Genomic DNA, 19,423 nt, shown 5'->3' with positions numbered 1-19,423 from the left:
AGCAAGGGAAGAGTCTCGTGGCGGACATCAGCAGGAACTGCCCAATGGCAGCTAGACTGCACAACCGGGAGGCAGTCAGTGTCTGCTGTTTGATGCTATGGCTGATCAGTGGGCTCTGCCATGCGGTAGGATGGCAATCTCACGATCATGTGACCTATGGGAGACTGTCTGCTGGTGGCCTCACTGACAGGCTTTCTCATTTGCCACTGTGAAGCTGCAAGTGGTCCTGGGCCACAGTATACTGACAATGGCACCAGAATGGCAGCATCATTATACAAGCTTGGAGGCAGCTGCTTCCCTAGCGAGGACTTCAGATGAGACAGTCTGAGCGGTACCCTAACCGCAGCCTTTGAACTCTGGGGAGTACACCCCCGCCCCCTCCCCGCGCCCGTCAGTGCTTGGACCAATGACCCACACACACCGTCGAAGGGATCATGTGCTGTTTTATGTTACACACAAGAGAGTCATAGCTGACGCAGTTCCTCTCACTACAAGGTTTGTAAACACTGAAAGTAAATGTTGACTCTCATACACGTTTCTGAGGCTCCTATCACTCAGGACTCCCATGCAGCTCCCTTGGTATGAGCACATGCGTCTCTTCAGGTAAGAGAAGGTTTCTACCTTCTGGTCCTGGGCTGTTAGGGCCACTTGGTACTCGGTGGGGGATGCTCACTGGCTAGGGCACAGACCAACTCAATGCTCACAGCTTCTTTCAAGAAGGCTACATCTGGTTAGCATCAAAACCTTGAGTTGTGTAAGGTTTACTCCCTGTGTGAGAGAGTTCTCACCATACCATACAGCACCCTTCTCGGCCATCCCTCTCCGGGAGATCTGCTGCACAGCCAGCATGGTGAACACATGGGATCTTTCCAAATGCAGGCTGTCACAGCAGGCTCACCTAGAGCCTGCGGGAGCCATCCTCTCACTTCACTTGAGGTGAAGACAGGGGAGGGAGAGACGGGAAGCAGGCAGGAGCAGTCCGTTCCAAAGAACAACTCTGCCACTCCTCGTAGGAGGACTCGTAGGACCAACCGTTGGGTTCCTCCTGGATGAATTCTGCATATAGGAATCTGCCTCACAATCACTTCCGTGTGTGATACACCTTATGTATACTGACAATGGCACCAGAATGAAGAGAGGGAGAGGACACGGGAATAACCTGTTTGATTTAATACTTGTAGGTCATGAAAGTATGGCTTGTCATTGTTCTAGTTGACACTTCTGAGTAACACATTTATAAACAACTATCAAGATGTTAACCCATTTGAAAAAAATATTCAATACTTCCAAATTTCGACATGTAGAAATACTGAAGGAGAAAGACACAAACAGGACGACGGCAAGAACTCCACCCCCGTTCTGTCACATAAGATTGGCCACTACAAGGGGCAGAATGCAGCAGTGTGCTGTTTTAAAGTACCAGCTTTGGGGACAGTAACTCTTTCGGCAGAGCGCTTGCCTGGTGTGTGCCTAGCATGCACAAACACTTGTGTTTAATCCCCAGAGCCACGTAAGTCCGGCGTAGCAAGGTCCCCTGTCACTCCATCCAACATTCTGGAAGATCAAAGGTGCAAGGTCATCCTCTGCCAGTCAGCAAGTCTGGGCCAGCCTGGGGCACATGAGACCCAGGCTCAAAAAGGCTTTAATATTTATTCATTCATCTATTGAACAAATAGAGGACCTTCTAAATCACAAATTCTATCCTATTTAAATTTATAAATATAATCCTTATTTAAATGAATAGATAAAGGAAAAGAGCGTGTACAAGAAGACAAACACGCCTAAAACCTGAGCGGTAGAGATGCTGCTGCCTGAGTTACCTGAAAAGGCATTGCTGTAGTATCGGGACAGTGTCTGCATGATGTCTTTGGAGTGCTGGGTCCACGGCGCGATCTTCCTGTAGGTTTTTACCCGGTGGACGAGCTGAGAGCCTCCATACTGCAGGGACAGTGTGTCTCCGTGATCTTCATAGAGTTCCTCGAATAACCTGCACAGAAGGAAGACTCACATTATACAATCTTGTCACCTGCTCTGGTGATCCAGTCTATAATCCCAGCTTCCAAAAGGCTGAGGCAGGACTGCCTGGGCTGAGAAAGCTAGCGAGACCTTGTCCCAGAATGGAAACTGCAGAGAGGGACTGGGTGGAGCTCAGTGGTAGAGAACTGGCTTAGCTCGTGCAACGCCTTTAAGTCCCCATTATAGGGGAAAAAATTAACCTAAATGATTGTACAAGTCATTCACCAGGTCAGACCCGGAAAAAGAGTCTTTTACCAAAGAACTTTTCTGAATCTTTCAAGTGGGCTCTTTAACATTTTGAAAATAAGTGCAAATGTAAACCACATGGTGTTTGATAGCAATCCAATGCCAAGGGCAGAGAAACTCTTAACGAGAAAACAAGGCACCAAAAATCTAACTTACTAAAGCTGAACCAAGCTGTTTCTTACCATATTAGACAGACTCCTGCACACCACGGTCTGCCAGATTAATTCACTTCCATGACACCATTTTGGTCCCTCTGAATTGTTAAATGTATATGTGTGTGTGTGGTCTTGTTATAGACAGTACCTTGCTCTCAAGGTGACTTATAGACAATATTCACTTCTCATAGTCCCAGGGGCTGCAGCATCTAAGATAAAGGCATCAGCAGATTCACCGCCTAGCAAAGGCCCATTTCCTTCATGAGTGGTGCCTTCTTGCTTTGACCTCACATGAGAAAGAGACTAATAAACTTTCCTTTTTATTAGTCTAATAAACTAATAGTTTATTAATTAATTAACTAATTAGTCTAAGAGACTAATAAACATCATTTTTAATACTCCACGAATCCACGATGAGGGTTCTGCACATAGATCTAAGCATGTCGCAAAGATCCCATCTCCTAATACCATTTGGGGGTGAGGATTTTAACATGTGGACTTAAGGGTGACATGAACATCCTAGCCATAGCAGACATGCAAGCCATATACTTTCTGTTTTCAGAGTTGACGAACAATGAAGAAACAGTAATCCCTTAATGAAGAATCTGTCTTACACGCTTTGTATCTTTAGTTCAAAATGTTTGTGGAACTGTTACTAAAATCATTGCCATTGGGTTTTTGTTTAACCTGCTAGTTTTTCTAAGTACTTTAGATTTACCTAAATTTAAATTTATCATAATGCTTAATGATAATGCAAGCAAACAAACAAGACCCGATGGCAATAATATAGCAACATTTAATAGAAATAGAGAACTAACTTGAATACTGCCAACTAGCAATAAATCTTTGAGAAGCTAAAAGTAGAAACAAGTTTATAAAAATCCTTATGAGTCAATTCTGCTTCTTGTCACTGCTGACGTTCAAATAGCGGCAAAAAGGATTACCTCACTGCATCCGTATCAAACTGTAGGTTCGGCTTGTCAATCAGTCCTAAGGAGTACAGCTGGTAAGCCAGAGCACATTTGCCCACCATGAACTGCGCTGTGTTGGTGCGATCTAAACAGTCCACACAGTTGGTCCGAAGAATGCCGGTCTACAAAGAACACAATAAGGTTTCAGACACCCAGACTACTTCAAACCACAGGAAAAAGCTGTTTGTAAAGCAACAGAAGAAAAGCTATGGGTGCTAATCCCAGATAAGGAAAGTTAAGGATTTGGAAAGAGAGACTGCACTTTCATTTCCCGGACACCCTGACATGAATAATCACACAAAGACTAGATTAATTACAACACTGCTTGGCCAATGGCTCTGGCATATTCCTAACTAGCCCTTACATCTTCAATGAACCCATTTCTATTATTTTATATTTATCACGAGGCTCATGGTTAGTTACCTCACATCTTGCTTCTTGGGTGGCTACATGTAGACTGCCTGAGTCTGCCTTCTTCCTCTCTGCATGCAGTTTAGTTTCCCCACCTACCTATATTCTGCCCTGCCATAGGCCAAAGCAGCTTCTTTATTAACCAATGGTTATAAAACATATTCATAGCATATAGAGGGGAATCCCACATCAGTTAGGGGTTAAAAAAAGTAAAGAACATTTTGCTGACCATATAAAGGTATATTTACTGTTCACTTAATGTCGCCATAATAGCGTTGTCTATATTTTAATTTATTTTGAAGGCTTAGCAAGATAAAGCAAACAGCTAATATTTTCTGTATTTATTAATTAGTGAAATATGAACTTTTATCTGATATTGCTCAAACCAAATATTATACAAACCAAATATTCAGTGGTTAAAGATGTATTTTTCTAAGGTTTTGTGTGTGTGTGCCAAGTGTGTGCCCTCAGAGGCCAAAAGATGGTACCAGTTCCCTGGAGCTAGAGTTACTGGTAACTGCAAGCCATCCCACAGAAGTGTGGGAGGGGTAAGAGCTGGGAACCAAACCTGGGTCTTTTGGAAGAGCACAAAACCATCACTCCAGTCTCAAGCATATCATTCTTAACGCATAGCTAATAAATACAACACACACTAGCTTATTTTCCAAAGTCGGCCTAACCTATTCTATGTTCTATATTCTAACCTATCTCCATATTCTTGCTTTTAATTTCCAGTAATAAAAATTCTTATGTAGAAACATGTAAAAGCTATAATATCAGCTATACATCTTTGTATAAGATTTAAACTAGCAGGGAGGCTTTTAAAAAAACATTCTCAAGCTATTAATAATTTTGCATCAAATACATTTTAATAAAACCTAATAGAAAATATGACAAAAAACTAGCTGGATATGAAAGCAGATGCCTGTGATCCCAGCACTTGGGAATCCAAGCAGGTGAGTCTCTGTGAGTTCGAGACCAGACTAATTTGCATAGTGAGTGCCAGGCTAGCCAGCAATATACTGTGAGACCCTGTCTCAAACAAAACAAAACAAAAACAAATCCAACCCCCCAAAGCATTACACACCATAGACACAAATTGTGTTCACTATGAATATAATATCCGTACCTGCAACCGACCAGTGGGAATTACACAGCCTCCAAGTTCATTCCACCTGGGGAAAAACAGACACTTGACATTTTTGCTTCCAGGACTGGGTAAACGCAGGCCATGGGTTCCCTAAGCTGTGCACTACTATTAGGCCACAACCCCAGCCCCCTGCTTTTCGGTTTGTTTTTGAAAGGAATGATATATAGTCATAGCTTTCAAGAGTCACAGCATTAGAAGGGAAGGTCTCTGGGCATCAGATAATTCTGTATCGCACTTTTTCAGATGCAAAAAAAGTCAGATGGGTCAGTCACTGTGTTCTACTAAAAAATGAGATGGGTCAGTCACTGTGTTCTACTTTTTAAAAAAAAAAAAAAGCTTAGGCTGGAGGCATCTTAAGTTGCCTGTGTCTCTCTTGGGCACCCTCTGTGTTCTACCAAGTTCCACCCTTGTTTTCCTTTAAGCCCACACCTTTCTTTGGTGTCTGTAACCATACACAATTACAGCCATCTTCCTAGTGGAGCCTTCCACTGTTTTTTACACACCCTGTACATTAAGAGTCCCTAAAATTCAAACCCTGAAAACTATAGCAGAAAGATTCATCTAAACATCTAAACATTAGGCTGATTTGAGGTTTTTCATTTGACCACTGAAGTTAACTATGTTAACTGAAAAACAAATGCTGGAAATAAATAATACTGGTTCCTTTAAAGATAAATTAGGAACAGGCCTTTCTCTGAAGCAGCCAACAAGCTAGCAGCCACAGTAGGGCTATGAGCAAACCACACAGCATGCTAACCAATTCTACACTCATGACAGCATCCACTGTCCACCAGAAAGAGTTCCCTTTTCTTTCTAAATGCTCAACAATGAATTTGCTACAGAAAAATTTACATTGCACACACACACATTTTATATAATGCTTATTCCACAAAGCAAATGCTAAGACTCCTGTGGCTTCCATCTGAAGGTATATAACCACCACAGGAATTCCCAAGCACACAGTGAATATTCATTACATGGTCCAGAACAGCCTGCCTCTCCGCAAGTTCATCCATCCATCCATTCTCTAATTACCACAGACTTCCTATATTTAGAATATTGTGTGTGTGTGTGTGTGTGTGTGTGTGTGTGTGTGTGTGTGTGTGCTCGCACTTCCTAATGCTGGAGTTCAGGCGCACACAGCCATGTCCAGCTTTTCGCACGGTTGCTGACAATTCATGCTCAGGTCCTCATGCTTTCCAGGCAGTGCTATCACTAAGTCCTTTCTCCAACCCCTAAACTATTTTGTAGATAAGAACCAATACTTTGATTTAAGTTTCCTTCGTATGTGTGGTGTGGGGTGTGGAGCACAGTACCAGATAGGAAGGTCAAGGGACAGCAGGTGGAGTCATTTTTCTCCTCTAACCCCTGGGTCCCAGGGGTTCAGGCTTGGTGGGAGGAGCCTCTACCTGTGAGTCACTGAGCTCACTGAGAGGACTAGACTGGGATGGCCAGTGAGCCCCAGGGATCTGCCTGTCTCTGCCTCCGCAGTGCTGGGACCACAAACACGCACTGACTTTCTTATGGGGGCTGGAGAGACTGAGCTCGGGTCCTCGGCTTGTATGGCAATCACTTCACCTCCCCACCTCTGAATTCAAGTTTTTAATGTCATACGTACTTCTCATCTGGCCGTAAAATGCTGCAGTAAGCGTCGGGGCGGTTTACGAAGAAACCGGTTTTCTTTACCACACTTTCTGCAATCACATTCAGCCGGTCGAGAACGTTACACAGCTTACTGAGAGAGAGGAACAGGGAAAAGTGAGGGCTTAGACGCTGTTCCCTTTCGCTATAAAGCACACAACATCAACAGTAATGACGCTCGGGGATTCAACTTTTTATCATGTGGTTTATGTAACAGAAAGACTGAAATGATTAAGGCAGAAATATAAAGTGCACCCAGTAACTAATAGTAGACCCGTAACTTAATAGCAGATACTGGCACACTCCTCAGTCTTGGCACAGGACGTTCCCCTGAGAGGCTTTCAAGAAAGCCTTTCCCTCCTCAGCAGCAGTCAGTCAAGCCACCGCCTAATCAGTCGGTGGCCGTGCAAAGTGCAGAGGCAGGGAAAGAAAAACTGGAAAATCAATTAATATGACAGCATCAATCAGTTAACTAACACAGTCCAGGTAAGTGGGGGTATGTGTGTGCCTGGTGCATTAACTCCATAAAGCCGTTCAGGGAATAAACACGACATGAGCAAAGCAATATAGTCACAGCAAATAAACCCAGAATTTAGATGTCGCATGTAGACAATGCAAGGCTCAAAAGAAAAAAAAAAGGGGCCTCTTAGCAAGGATTAGTTTTGAGCCGAATACTGAGAGAAAGGAGAGAGGAGGAAGCGTGTGACTGGGTGGTGGTGGAGGTGGTGGTAAGAAGCTACAGGAAACCCTGGCGTGGGACTAGCTCCAGGCACAAAGATCAGGTTTTCTCAAACGGAATAGGGCCAAGTAAGTTACAACACACTGGAACCAAGCAGCTAAGGGACCCGATCAGCAGAATGAGGAGCTAGGGTTTCCTATCAACAGTTACAATAGTACATATTCATCTGTGAGAGAGATCCCCTGAGAGCAGTGTCTTCCCTGAGGGACAAGGAAGAAGGTGAACCAATGCCTCTAAGGAACAGCAGGGAAGAGCTGGTCACCCAGCAGAAGAGCTCAGAACGGCCCCACCTAAGTGAAGGAGCTGAGTCAGCAAGGAGACAGGCCCGTGCTGTAGTCCCTAGTCCCTCTCACCTCTTGGTGTACTTGGCCATGTCCCAGGGGATGTAGACAATTGTGTGCTCTGGGGGCAGGAACTGGTTCAGGTAGGTGACCGCGGCCACCAGCTCTTCACTCAGAATCCTCTCGTGCTTTCTCTTCTCTCGTTCCTTTAGTAAAAACATTTGAAATAATTTTTAAGTTAAAAACCTGAAATGTGGGCTGGAGACACGGTCGGTGGGAAAAGCATATGTTGCTCCTGGTTGGACCCAGGTTTGATTCCCAGCACCCACACGACGATTCACATCCATCTAGAACTCTAGTGCCGGGGAACCTGTTGCCCTCTTCTGACCTCTGCGGGCACTAAATATGCACACAGTGACATGCATGCAGGGAAAACACACCTAAAATAAAACCAATAAAGCTATTTTTAAAAATCGTAAATGTCTGAGTTACAGTTACCTTAAAACAAGTTTAAGACAGTTCGTAGCTTTGTAGCTCATACCTCACCTTAGTAGGAAAAGCCCTGGTCTTTAACACTGAAGTGAAACCCAGTTACTAAATGAAAATGATATAAATGAGAATGAAGAGATCTTCACTGAACGAGGCAGCAGCTCTGAAGAACCAGGGAGGCTGGGTTTTCCCTGCTGATCTCTTGCAGCCCCTGTGTGTGGCACACAAGCCTGGCCCACACATCCATAGCCTGCTTGGGCAGCAATGCCCGCTTGGCACAGAGGAGACGAAACCCAGTGTGCACTACACAAGCCCAGCCCACAGCTGCAGCCAGGGTGCAGAGAGAAAACGGCATGCTCTGGTGAGACCAGCCCTACACAGAGGACGACAGCAGAGCGCGCTTTCGAATCCGACACGCGAAACCTCGAGGAGGCAAGACAGGAACTTTATCCCCTTCACGCTAGGGCCTCACTGAAAGGCTGGAAGGCAAGCATGGCCCGAGCCTGACCTCTGCTCCCAGTTGCCCTGTGGTGAGCCTCTCCCTTGGTGGGCCCTCCCTCTCTGGAGCCCTCTGACACTCAGGTCGACTTGTACCTGGGACATTTCTATGAGGTTAAGGGTTCAGCCACCCTGAGGCGCCTCCCTGCCTGCCGCATCTCTCGGGTTACCACACTGCCTCTCACTGAAGAAGGCCATGCTGCTGTGTGGGCCTGCACCGCTGTACTCGGCGCTTTGGCAAGGCTGTCCGTTTTCCTTGGGCAGCAGCAGTGTCTCCCCTACAGCACTGATGTGGGGTTTAAATGAGGCGAAAGCAGGGGGAGCGCTTACCGCAGCCTTCAGGAAAAGTCAGCTACTGGTACCATTACTTTGACCAGGCCTTTCCTTAGAAACAAAGAAAAACTGCGACAGAGACGTCAGCCATGTCGCAGCACCGCTGCTGGCATCAAAACGTTGGCGCTGTTTTCAGTCATGGCGATTATTTGCAATCGTCACGAACTGAACTACTGCAGAAACAAATCAGGGTATATTTTGCACAGCTGAATAAAACAATAGAGGAATTATATAAGCATTAAGAATCAGGTGAAAGTATACTTTGTATTTTATCTGGAAAAGTTATTTATTTGGAATTCTCAAAAGTTCTTTAGGTAAAATAGGGAAGTAGAGCCTTTCTGAAATTCTCATGTGAAATCAGCCTTCATGGCTATAGAGTCTGCTGTCTGCAGTGTGTACTGGGTTAGTGCTCACAGGCTGCTTAGTCAGTCTCCTCGGGGCTGCTGAACCCGCCACAACCCAATGCAAACACCCAGATACAAGTCAACCTGTATAGCAGCGGGCCCCACGGAGGGAGAGGCTCACAATAGGGCAAATGGGAACAGGAATCAGAAGAATTTCCTTCTTGCCATTATCCTATGGACATGGGCATCCTATGGACACAGGCATCGTATGGACACAGATATCCTATGGACATGAGCATCCTATGGACACAGGCATCTTACAGACACAGTCATCTTATGGACACAGTCATCCTATGGACATGGGCATCCTGTGGAAATGGACAGCCTATGGACACAGGCATCCTATGGACACAGGCATCCTATAGACACAGTCATCCTGTGGGTATGGACATTCTATGGACATGCGCATTCTTTGATGGTTTAACCACAACTTTCTAAGACCTTCTTCCAAGTGAAAACAAGAAGTATTTTCTTTTTCCTATAAACCAAACAACTGATGACAGGGATAGGGATGTAGCTCACTGGTTGGGCTCCTGCCAGGCATATGCGAGGTCCTAGGCCTTGTAAATAAATGTTCTCTTTTGCAAAACTCCTTTCAAACTACATCGGCAGACTACAGGGAGGCAAAGCCGGCCTCGTTCAGCCACAGGCATAGTCTTCAGCCACATGAATTGAACAGCACCTTTAATGTGTAAATTAACAGAGCCTTCCGAGCACATAGGCTCAGGGTTCTATTTAACTAGGCCCTTCCAACTGCACTCTGCAAAGCATGAACAAGATCCACTCAGCTAGTTCTAGGTATATGTTCCAGTAATAGCTCATCACTTACTGCTTTAACAGCAATTTGCTTCTATACTAATAATATAGACTTACTGGAAAAGCACTCATAATTTTCACAATCTTTTACAGTACCAGGAACTGAATCTAGGGCCTTCAACATGCAGAGAAGAGCTGTACCATGGAGCTGCACCTAATCCTACCCTCTTTCTATTTCAGGACAGGGTCTCCCTACATTGCTCAGGCTGGACTAAAATTCACTCTGTAGCTAGGTACGGACGGGCCTTAAACTTGTGATCCCCTGCCTCTGCTGCTCGAGTAGTTGAGATGATAGGCCTGTGAGGCCAACCATAGCGCAAGTCAACAAGTGTTTGCATTAAAGTTTTCCACCTTAATTTTCAACTGTGTCTATTATGTATCCATACTAAGTCAGAGTTGCAGATTTTCAGCTCCAGCTTATGTTATTGCGAGCAGACAGGAGCGGGCTTGTGCATTAACGTGAATAAATACGTGCAGACATTATGGTCATCTCTGCAATGGTCATGAAGTCAGTCACAGAAACCGAAAGACAGGACACTGACTGCCTCCGCCCCTGCCACTTTGGGACCACATATTCTTCCATGCTCTTGAAGCACACATACCACACACACTGTTCCCCTGAGCCTTGCATTTAGCAGGACTGGGCAGGCCCCTCCCGGGTAAGCACCCACCTCCTCCCCGTGCCCGGCCTTTCTGCGCTAACTTCAGTACCTCCAGATCCTGCTGCACTCTGGCTCAGCCCCATTCCCAACCTCCACCTCAGGTGATCACCGGGAGATGCTCTGCTTCAGCATTTCCCACCCAGAACCGCCTTTATTTCAGATTGCTTTGACTTTGAATGTGCCACCTCACAACTATGCCAAGTCACCAACTGCTCTACTCTCTCCAAAAGCCCTCCTCTCTCTCTCTCTCTCTCTCTCTCTCTCTCTCTCTCTCTCTCTCTCTCTCTCTCTCTCTCTCTCTCTCTCTCCTTAGCCCACTCAGCTTTCATTGTCCAGAGCAACCACACTATTGTCAATATCCAAAATGCGCTTGACACTGTCTTTCTTAGGTATCTGTCTGGTAAAAACTAAATGAAGCCAATCATCTCTCTTTTATCTGTGCTTATATGACCATACAGGCCTGCTGAGAAGAGGCATCAGTAGCAGAATGGTGCCATTTAAGAACCCACTTCCATCAAGGTGAAACTGACTCTCGTCTGGGTGGTCCCTGTCAAGTTCACTTTCTGCTACTGTGAACCCCCACTTTCAGCAGGCGACTTTTACCCCTACCCTAAAGAAAATCGAAGCAGTCATAAAGGAGCACATGTATGCTACACACACACACACACACACACACACACACATCAGGGCACTGCCTTTTCTTCAGATTGAATACTCCTCCTCTTGTCTTGATTGGCAGCTCTGCTTTAGTTCAACACTGCCTCCCTCACACCAGTAGTCCATGAAGGCAGGAACTGTTTACAATTACCTTGATACATGCAAAAGTGTCAAAAATACTGGACAATCAAGTGGAAAAGGATTCCTTGGAGTTTTTTATTGTTGTTTTTATTTTTTTATACTACTGTGTTGCTGGCCACTGCCACAGACATGATATAATAAAACCTTTCATTGGTATTCTGGAGGTCTTCTTAGCCACTGGCTGAGGTTCTTTCAATTCACTTGGGTGTAATAGATTTAGATAAATTTATGGGCTAATCTTGCCCTCCACCCTAGGCCTTTGACCTGTGCATCCATTATGCACTCACGGTGTGTGAACCAGTCAGTGTACGCCGAGGGAGAAGCTGAGAGACATTATACCATGTTGCCTGAGCTTCTCACAGGCCCACCTGATTCTTGAACCTCATTCCTGAATGAAGCCTTCTGATCCCATTATAGGCTAAAAGGATCAGCCAAAGATCCCATCCTGACCCTGAAAGTAGAGCCGGTAAAAGAAACACACTTTGGCCCTGAAACCAGAATCAGAGAAATACACCAGGGCCCTGAAACCAAACCCACGGAAACACACTTTGGCCTTGACCAACTGAGCACGATATCAAAGAATTCTTGACACCAGAGCCAAAGAAACAACATATTCCGCAACTGCACACGAAACCAACCAATCCCTGAGCATAAAATCTAGCCAATCTCTGAGCTTGTCAAAGCTCAGGGGGTTAAAATCCGACCAATTCCCACCATGAAAATCTTTTCCCTAGAAAAGCTCTGTCTCTCAGAAGCCCTACAAAAGCCCTGTGCCTGTTCAGTTGATAGCTGCCCTGTTCCAACCTGGCAGAGGCAGCCACCCTTTGGATTCCTTCCTCCCAAATAAATCTTTTATTTTCTTCCTTTTTTGTTTTTTTTTTTAAACTATTTATTTATTTATTTATTTATTTTCCATTCAAAAATTTACACTTCCTCCCCCTCCTCCTATTCTCCTCCCACTCCCCCACTCCAAATAAATCTCTTGAATGAGTTTTGGGTGAAGACCTTCTGTTGCCAGAACATAACAGAATCTCTGCTGGGAAACTCCCTAGTGGAGTGGAGCAGAGCAGCAATGGATACCTCTGCTGGGAAACTCTCTTACAGAGTGGAACAGGGCTCAGCTGTACCGGCTCTCTCTCAGAGAGGAGGATTGCCACGTTCCCTACTGGAACACAGCTACACGTATAGTTTGACTTCCTGACGGTCCAGATATCTTCCTTCTCACAGCTGTAGGTATCCAGGATATCGTCCTTTTACATCTGTAGGTATAGCCTGGCCTCTGACAGTCAGGTACCTTTCCCTCCCGAGCTGTAACACTTACACCTATTGATCCACACTGGTTTGCAGTTCTTACAGACTGCCAAGGGAGTGAGGTGTATCAAGGTGAGGGTGCAGCAGCTTCATCTGTGTTCTTAAGTTGTCCTGGGACAAAGGAATTTAATGCAGACCCAGTTCATACAACGGAATCAGGAGCCTGGTATGTAGTGATATTTTATTTGTATTTTAATTAATAAAACTTGCCTAAGTTCAGAGAGTAAAACAGCTGCACTGGTCAGTCTTACAGAACAGGCAGTGGTGACACACACCTTTAATCCCAGTAGCCACACTAGTTTGCCACAGAAACCTGGCAGTAGTGGTGCATGCCTTTAATCCCAGAACTACAGAGAAATATAAAACAGGAGGAGATTGCTCTCACACACAGTCTTATTCTGAGATTCCTGTAGGCAGGATTGCCACTTTGATCTGAGGTAGAGGTAAGAGCCGATGGCTGGCTGTTTTGATTTTCTGAGCTTCAGGATGAATCCCAATTTCTGTCTTTGGGTTTTTATTAATTGTGCTACACTGGTAGACCAGATCACCCTCTTCCCTTCAGGGAGATCTACTATTGGTTCCCAGGGCAAGTCCAGAAAAAGCCACATGGAATGTGAGGTTGAAGAACATTAGAGCAAACACAGCAAGCTGGCACAGCGGATACGTCCCCATCCCTCCTCATCTCTGTCCTCCCTCTTTCCCTGGGGAAGGCAAAGCGCAGCTGGCTAATGCTTTTGTCTGAGGTCCAGTGCGTGTGGCGAGCACATCATACCTTCACTAAATTCAAGATGATAATGGGGGAGCCAAACCTCTGCAGCATCTGGTCAAAGTGAAGAGCAGCAACGTGTGCGAAGGGGTCCGCCTGGTCCACTGGGAAGAAGAAAGGTAGACAAACACCCAAGGGCACCATGAGGCAGGAATAAAAGAAGTGTAGGGTTTTCAAAAACGTGGAAAAGAAATACAGTTCAACCAACCTAGCACCTTCATTTCCCAAATCTCCTCAAGGAGCTTACTAGACATTAATCCAGCAAGTACTCATTAAATCTGAAAGACTGTCATTTCTGAAGCAAAATAACATGCAATCCACTAATGGTTTAAATTAAGGCTGAATTCACTACAGACAGCCAACTCCTCCATACGCTCTTGCTCAAAAGACCAAACTCTCCCCCAACCCAAGTAATTATTAAGTGACAATGATCATCGTGAATGACAGCAGACAAGAGCCACTCCCAGCAGGCCGGCTTACGCACGTGTAATGGGTGGTTTAGGCATCATAGTCGAGATGTCTTGGGACCAGTATAAGGGAACCGATCCTCTGACTTGTACATAAGAAGAATAGCTGCCTGCAGTAAAAGACATCACCGAAGCATCACAGACGAGCTGCTCAGTCTCCACTTCGTTTGCAACATCACCCTGGAGGAAGGTGCAACCGAAGATAGCTTATGCTCTCAGAACTTTTAAATGAGCAATATCCAAAATCACAATGAAATTATAACTCCTATTCTCCATGCATCCTAAAAGAGGTAAGCCACACACCGTCAATATTCAGAGTATACACCGGAAAAGGCAGATTAAAACATGATAAAGAAAAAACAATTAACAACAGCAGAGAATAGACTGGAAAATAAATCGAATTAGTTACTCAACAAAAATATCAAATAACGTTTTGGCCAGTATAAATGGTGGGATGGCAGAGAAAAGAAAAACAATTATGTAAGATTATTCAGGAGATTAAAAAACGCACAAGGATGTAAGAAAATACAATTTGGATGACCAAAAAGATGTGCGCATGCACACACACAAACAAAATGCATTAATAATAGGGAGTTAATTTGTTAGAGGGCCACAGCTTTGTCACTCTCAGCAAAGCTGATGGGAAAGGTTAGGCCATCACAGCAGTGTGGTTTGTCGTTTCTGATGGGAAAGGTTAGACCACCACAACAGTGTGGTTTGTTGTCTCACCTCACAGTTCGCACCTCTCTTGAGAAAACGAGTCCCAGCAAACTTACTGGACCTTCTGGCTATGAGCGTCACATACACAGGTCGTCCGTAGATCAATAGCTCTTAGAAACCAAGTTAAAGCTCCGCACGTTTGGTTGGCACAGAAAGCTACAAGGAATCATTATCCCTTATGCATTTAATACATCTTGTCCAATCTTTTAAGACACTAAGAGCTCCACCAGGAATGAAATAGCAGGGCACCCAATGGTTCCTCAGATCTGTCTGGGTTTGATGGCAACACCCCCATGTGCTCACGTGGTGATTTCTCTGGCTTTTCAAGAAAATACTCAGGTTTCCTGTATTATGCTTCCCCTTGTAACCAAGTAATAATGTAAGAAGTACAGCCAGCCCTTCCTCACTCATTAGCATCCACGCCTCTCCCAAGGGCCCGTGCCATTTACAGCTAAGTGTGAATTAGGAAAAAGCTGTTGATACTGAGGAGAGGAGTGATATAACACTGCAAAAGCAACCCAAAGCCTAAACACTTAATGTCACCATGAACTGTTTCATCAACCTACAGCATCTTGTTTAAGTCATTTAACTTTCTGAGTTACAATCTCATCTACAGAAAAATGAATAGAAAAGCAGCTACAGGTTGAGCAACTGTAGTCCAGAAAAAAATTCCTTGAAATCAGAAGTTTTTTAGTGCCATTATGACCCCAAATTATAAAATTCTATACCTGACCTTGTGGTATGGGCCAATCAAAACATAGGCACTCTAAAAATATCGCATAAATATCTTTAGTCCCAGTGTTCAAGATGTATAAGGAACATAAATGAACTTGAAGTCCATCCTCAGGTTATCTAAGATTTAGGCAAATACTCCAAAATCTAAAACATTCAAACTCTGAAACACTTCTGGCCGAAAGTATTCCGGCTAAGAGAATCGCCAGCCTGTACCGCTGCTGGGTTGCCGGGAGGATGAGCTGGGGTAACTGCTGTAAAATTTCTAGTGTCTGGCCTGTAGTAATTGCTTACTAGACAGCAATTACTCCTACACAACACGGGCTTCCAGACTCCATTAGGTGACTGATCACCAACAGCCCGGGCTCATCATTTAAACTAATGAGCTTTAAAATGATAACCTAATGATGCTGTTTACTATTTTAAAAACACACATTTATTATGATTATCGTATGTCAGGCCCCGAGCTAGTCTTGCAAATAGAAGCCAGGCTAGAACTACACTTCAGAAACGGTCTTTAGACACCGTAGCGCATTCTCTTTGGTATCTTTGTGGTGAAGCTTTCACATTCTTCCCGGAAGACTGGAGTTTTGGGAAGACACAAAAGTGATTCAGGACCTAATTTTGCCAGGTGCTTAAGTGATCATAAAGTGAGCCAGGTTCTCCCCCAGCTCCGTTTCAAAGCCCCTCTGTGTGCCATGCCCAGCCTCTCCTGTCCCCCACTCAGTACAGAGCAGCAGCATTGTGGCTCTTCCAGGCTGTGCCCCTTGGCTGCCACCCCAAACACTCCAGAGTGTAAGACGGTACAACCATGGCCCCATCACCCACTCAATGGCCTCAAAAACCATTCCTTTAATAATTATACTGTAGGTTTCTAAAAGCCCAACAGAATTCACAAATGCCCTCTGTTGTCTCAAGAGGTAGCAAGAGAAGCCAACCACTGCTGGATAGCTTGTCCTGCCCTCCGCCTCCTCACAACGCAAAGGCAGGATCAACACCGTCCATCACATTCCTTCCCAAGGCAGGGCTCCACCTCGTCAGGACCCAACCACTACTGCAGTCTTTTCTTGTACATATCCCTCATCCCATTTGTACTTCATGCAATTGGACAATGGCGGTCAACTCAAGCTTCAGGGGCTACTTTATACATGTCACCTTCCTGAACTAACCTTTCAAGAACTCCAAGTCCTTAGCCTGACAAAAGCAATCTGGTGAGCCGCGACTGACTACTGAGGCAATCTGAGTCCCACACTTACCTTGCCCATGGTATCTGTGGGAGTTTGGAAGAAAATGGCCCCCATAGGAGCGGGACTATGAGGAGATGTGGCTTTGTTGGAGTAGGTGTGGCCTGGCTGGAGGAAGTGTATCACTCTGGGGGTGAACTTGGAGGTCTTCTATGCTCAAACTACACCTAATGAGACAGCTTACTTCCTGTTGTCTGCAGGTCAACATGTAGAATTCTCAGCTCCTTGTCTAGTACTGTGTCTGCCTGCATGGCCCCAGTTCTGCCATGATGATAATGGACCAAATCTCTGAAACTGAAAGTCACCCCAATCAAATTTCATCCTCTATAGTGTTGCTATGGTCACGGTGTTTCTTCACAGCCACAGGAACTCCAACTAAGACACACCCCATCTCCCTGAGGTTGTACATACACATCGCAAGAAAACAGCTATCTTTTCCAGGTCTGTGGTGCTTGTCCAACCTGTGTCCTCTCTGTGTACTCATTGCTAAGGCCTGACTGACGTTTATGCTTTGGACAAGGTCTGTTCCCATGAGGCTGCCACGTTCCCGCCACCTATCGGGCACTCCATTCCTTCTCCCAGGCACACACAATCCTCGTTGGCTATAGTTAGGGTACTAAGCACATGGCCCTTTCGTCTTTGGTATTTATAGTATTTCTGTGCTCCTATAAGGTCAGAGAGTCTGCACTCTTCATTGCATTTCCACTTACATGGCTAAGTTTTCCTGTAGGAGTGTCGTATTGGCTAGTTTTATGTCAACTTGACACGGGCTGGAGTCTTTTGAGAGATGGGAACCTTGACTGAAAAATGCCTCGATTAGACTGGGCTTTGGGAAAGCCTGCCAAGTGTTTTCCCAACTGGTGATTGACAGGAAAGGGCCCAGTCCATCGGGAGTGGGACCACCCCTGGGCTGGTGGTCCTGGGTTCTATAAGAAAGCAGGCTGAGGAAGCCACAAAGGTCAAGGCAGCAAGCAGCAGCTCTCCATGCCTCCGCATCAGCACCTGCCTTCAGATTCCTGTGCGCTTGAGTTCCTACCCTGACTTCCTTCCATGATGAGCCGATGTAGATGCATAAGCCAGATAAACCCTTCTCTCACTAAGTCTGCCGTGGGTTTATGTGCTATCACTGCAGCAGTAACCCTAACTAGGGCAGGTGCAGAGTGATGATTGCTGCCTACACACCGGCATGGCATAATGCATGCATCTGTGTTTATGAAAAGGATACTTGATTGCCCACAGAACCCATGAATAATATACAGCAGCCAGTCGCGATGCACTGTGCTTTTGATTATATCCAGAAGTTCACCGTTCCATACATACTTCATGTAAGGCTCGCTGGAGATCCCAAACACGCCTGAAAAACAAGAGTTGGCAACAGAAAGATAAAGACATTGACTGGCATCAGCACATTTTAACTTGTGTTTTTAAGGTCAGAATACAAGCCTGGACACCCGCCACTTTCCAGGGCAATCCAATGACTGTCAGCACTCTGGGCACTGTGCTGTTTCCTTCAAAGCCGAACAAGAAGTGAGCTTTCTGATTTATCAGTTTTTAACTCAAAAGAAAATGGGAACCAACTGCACATGCAGGGTTTAGGGTAAAGGATGCACCATGCACATGAAGGGCTTAGAATAAGAGGTAAACTGTGCACATGACGGGCTTAGGATAAGGGGTGCACTGTGTACGTGACGGGCTTAGGATAAGGGGTGCACTGTGTATGTGACGGGCTTAGGATAAGGGGTACACTGTGCAGGTAACTGGCTTAGGGTAAGGGGTGCACTATGCAGGTAACAGGCTTAGGGTAAGGGGTGCACTGTGCACATAACAGGCTTAGGATAAGGGGTGCACTGTGCAGGTAACTGGCTTAGGGTAAGGGGTACACTGTGCACATGCAGGGTTTAGGTTAAGGGGTGCACTGTGCACGTGACGGGCTTAGGTGAAGGGGTGCACTGTGCACGTGACGGGCTCAGGTTTAGGGGGTGCACTGTTCATACTTCCTGTGAGACATTAGTTATTACATCAAGGCTTTTTCGTGTATCACCAAACATCCTCATATCAAGATGAATTTATTATTAAATAGCAATGAGTGTCTCAGAACATATATGGAGTGAAAAATAAGAAATAAGCATATTTATATGAGTGAATTAAATCCTCTAGATGCTGGCAGTCAGGCAACCTTATCTTCTTCCCTTCAAAGTGTCATCTGATATTTATTTAGGTTGAATACATTTCAATTTAATTTATAAAAACTAGAGGCTGAACAAATGGCTCAGCAGTTAAATGCATTTGCTTCTCTTGCAAAGGACCCAGATTTGATTCGCAGCACCCACGTGGCAGTTCACAATGATCTGTAACTTTAGTTCCAGGAGATCTAATGTCCTCTTTTGACCCCCATGGACAGCAAGGACACACATGGTGCCCAGACATACCACATACAAACATGGAAGAGTCAAATCTAGATGCCCCTGCTGTTTCAGTGCACCATATAAGAAACTGTATGGGCTCAGATGTAGCCCACTGGTGGCATGCTTGCCTTGCATATATGAGGCCTGGGTTCAATCCCCAGCACAACA

At 45.2% G+C, this 19,423-nt stretch overlaps 1 protein-coding gene across 1 annotated transcript in view; it reads right to left on the bottom strand.

Moving 5' to 3' along the window:
* Fig4 (FIG4 phosphoinositide 5-phosphatase) overlaps nt 1–19,423 on the bottom strand; it is a 106,463-nt gene that overhangs the window by 60,689 nt on the left and 26,351 nt on the right. Inside the window, 9 exon segments of the mRNA XM_050120509.1 lie at nt 1,821–1,987; nt 3,362–3,510; nt 4,929–4,974; nt 6,568–6,684; nt 7,683–7,816; nt 13,694–13,791; nt 14,172–14,334; nt 14,884–14,984; nt 18,076–18,204. Of these exon segments, the coding sequence (XP_049976466.1) occupies nt 1,821–1,987; nt 3,362–3,510; nt 4,929–4,974; nt 6,568–6,684; nt 7,683–7,816; nt 13,694–13,791; nt 14,172–14,334; nt 14,884–14,984; nt 18,076–18,204 (1,104 nt within the window).

The sequence above is a fragment of the Alexandromys fortis genome, unplaced genomic scaffold (genome assembly GCF_014885135.2).
Source record: "Alexandromys fortis isolate MF-2015 unplaced genomic scaffold, M_Fortis_MF-2015_v1.1 scaffold_175, whole genome shotgun sequence".
Lineage (NCBI taxonomy): Eukaryota > Metazoa > Chordata > Mammalia > Rodentia > Cricetidae > Alexandromys > Alexandromys fortis.
This window is presented reverse-complemented; position numbering and strand designations above follow the sequence as displayed.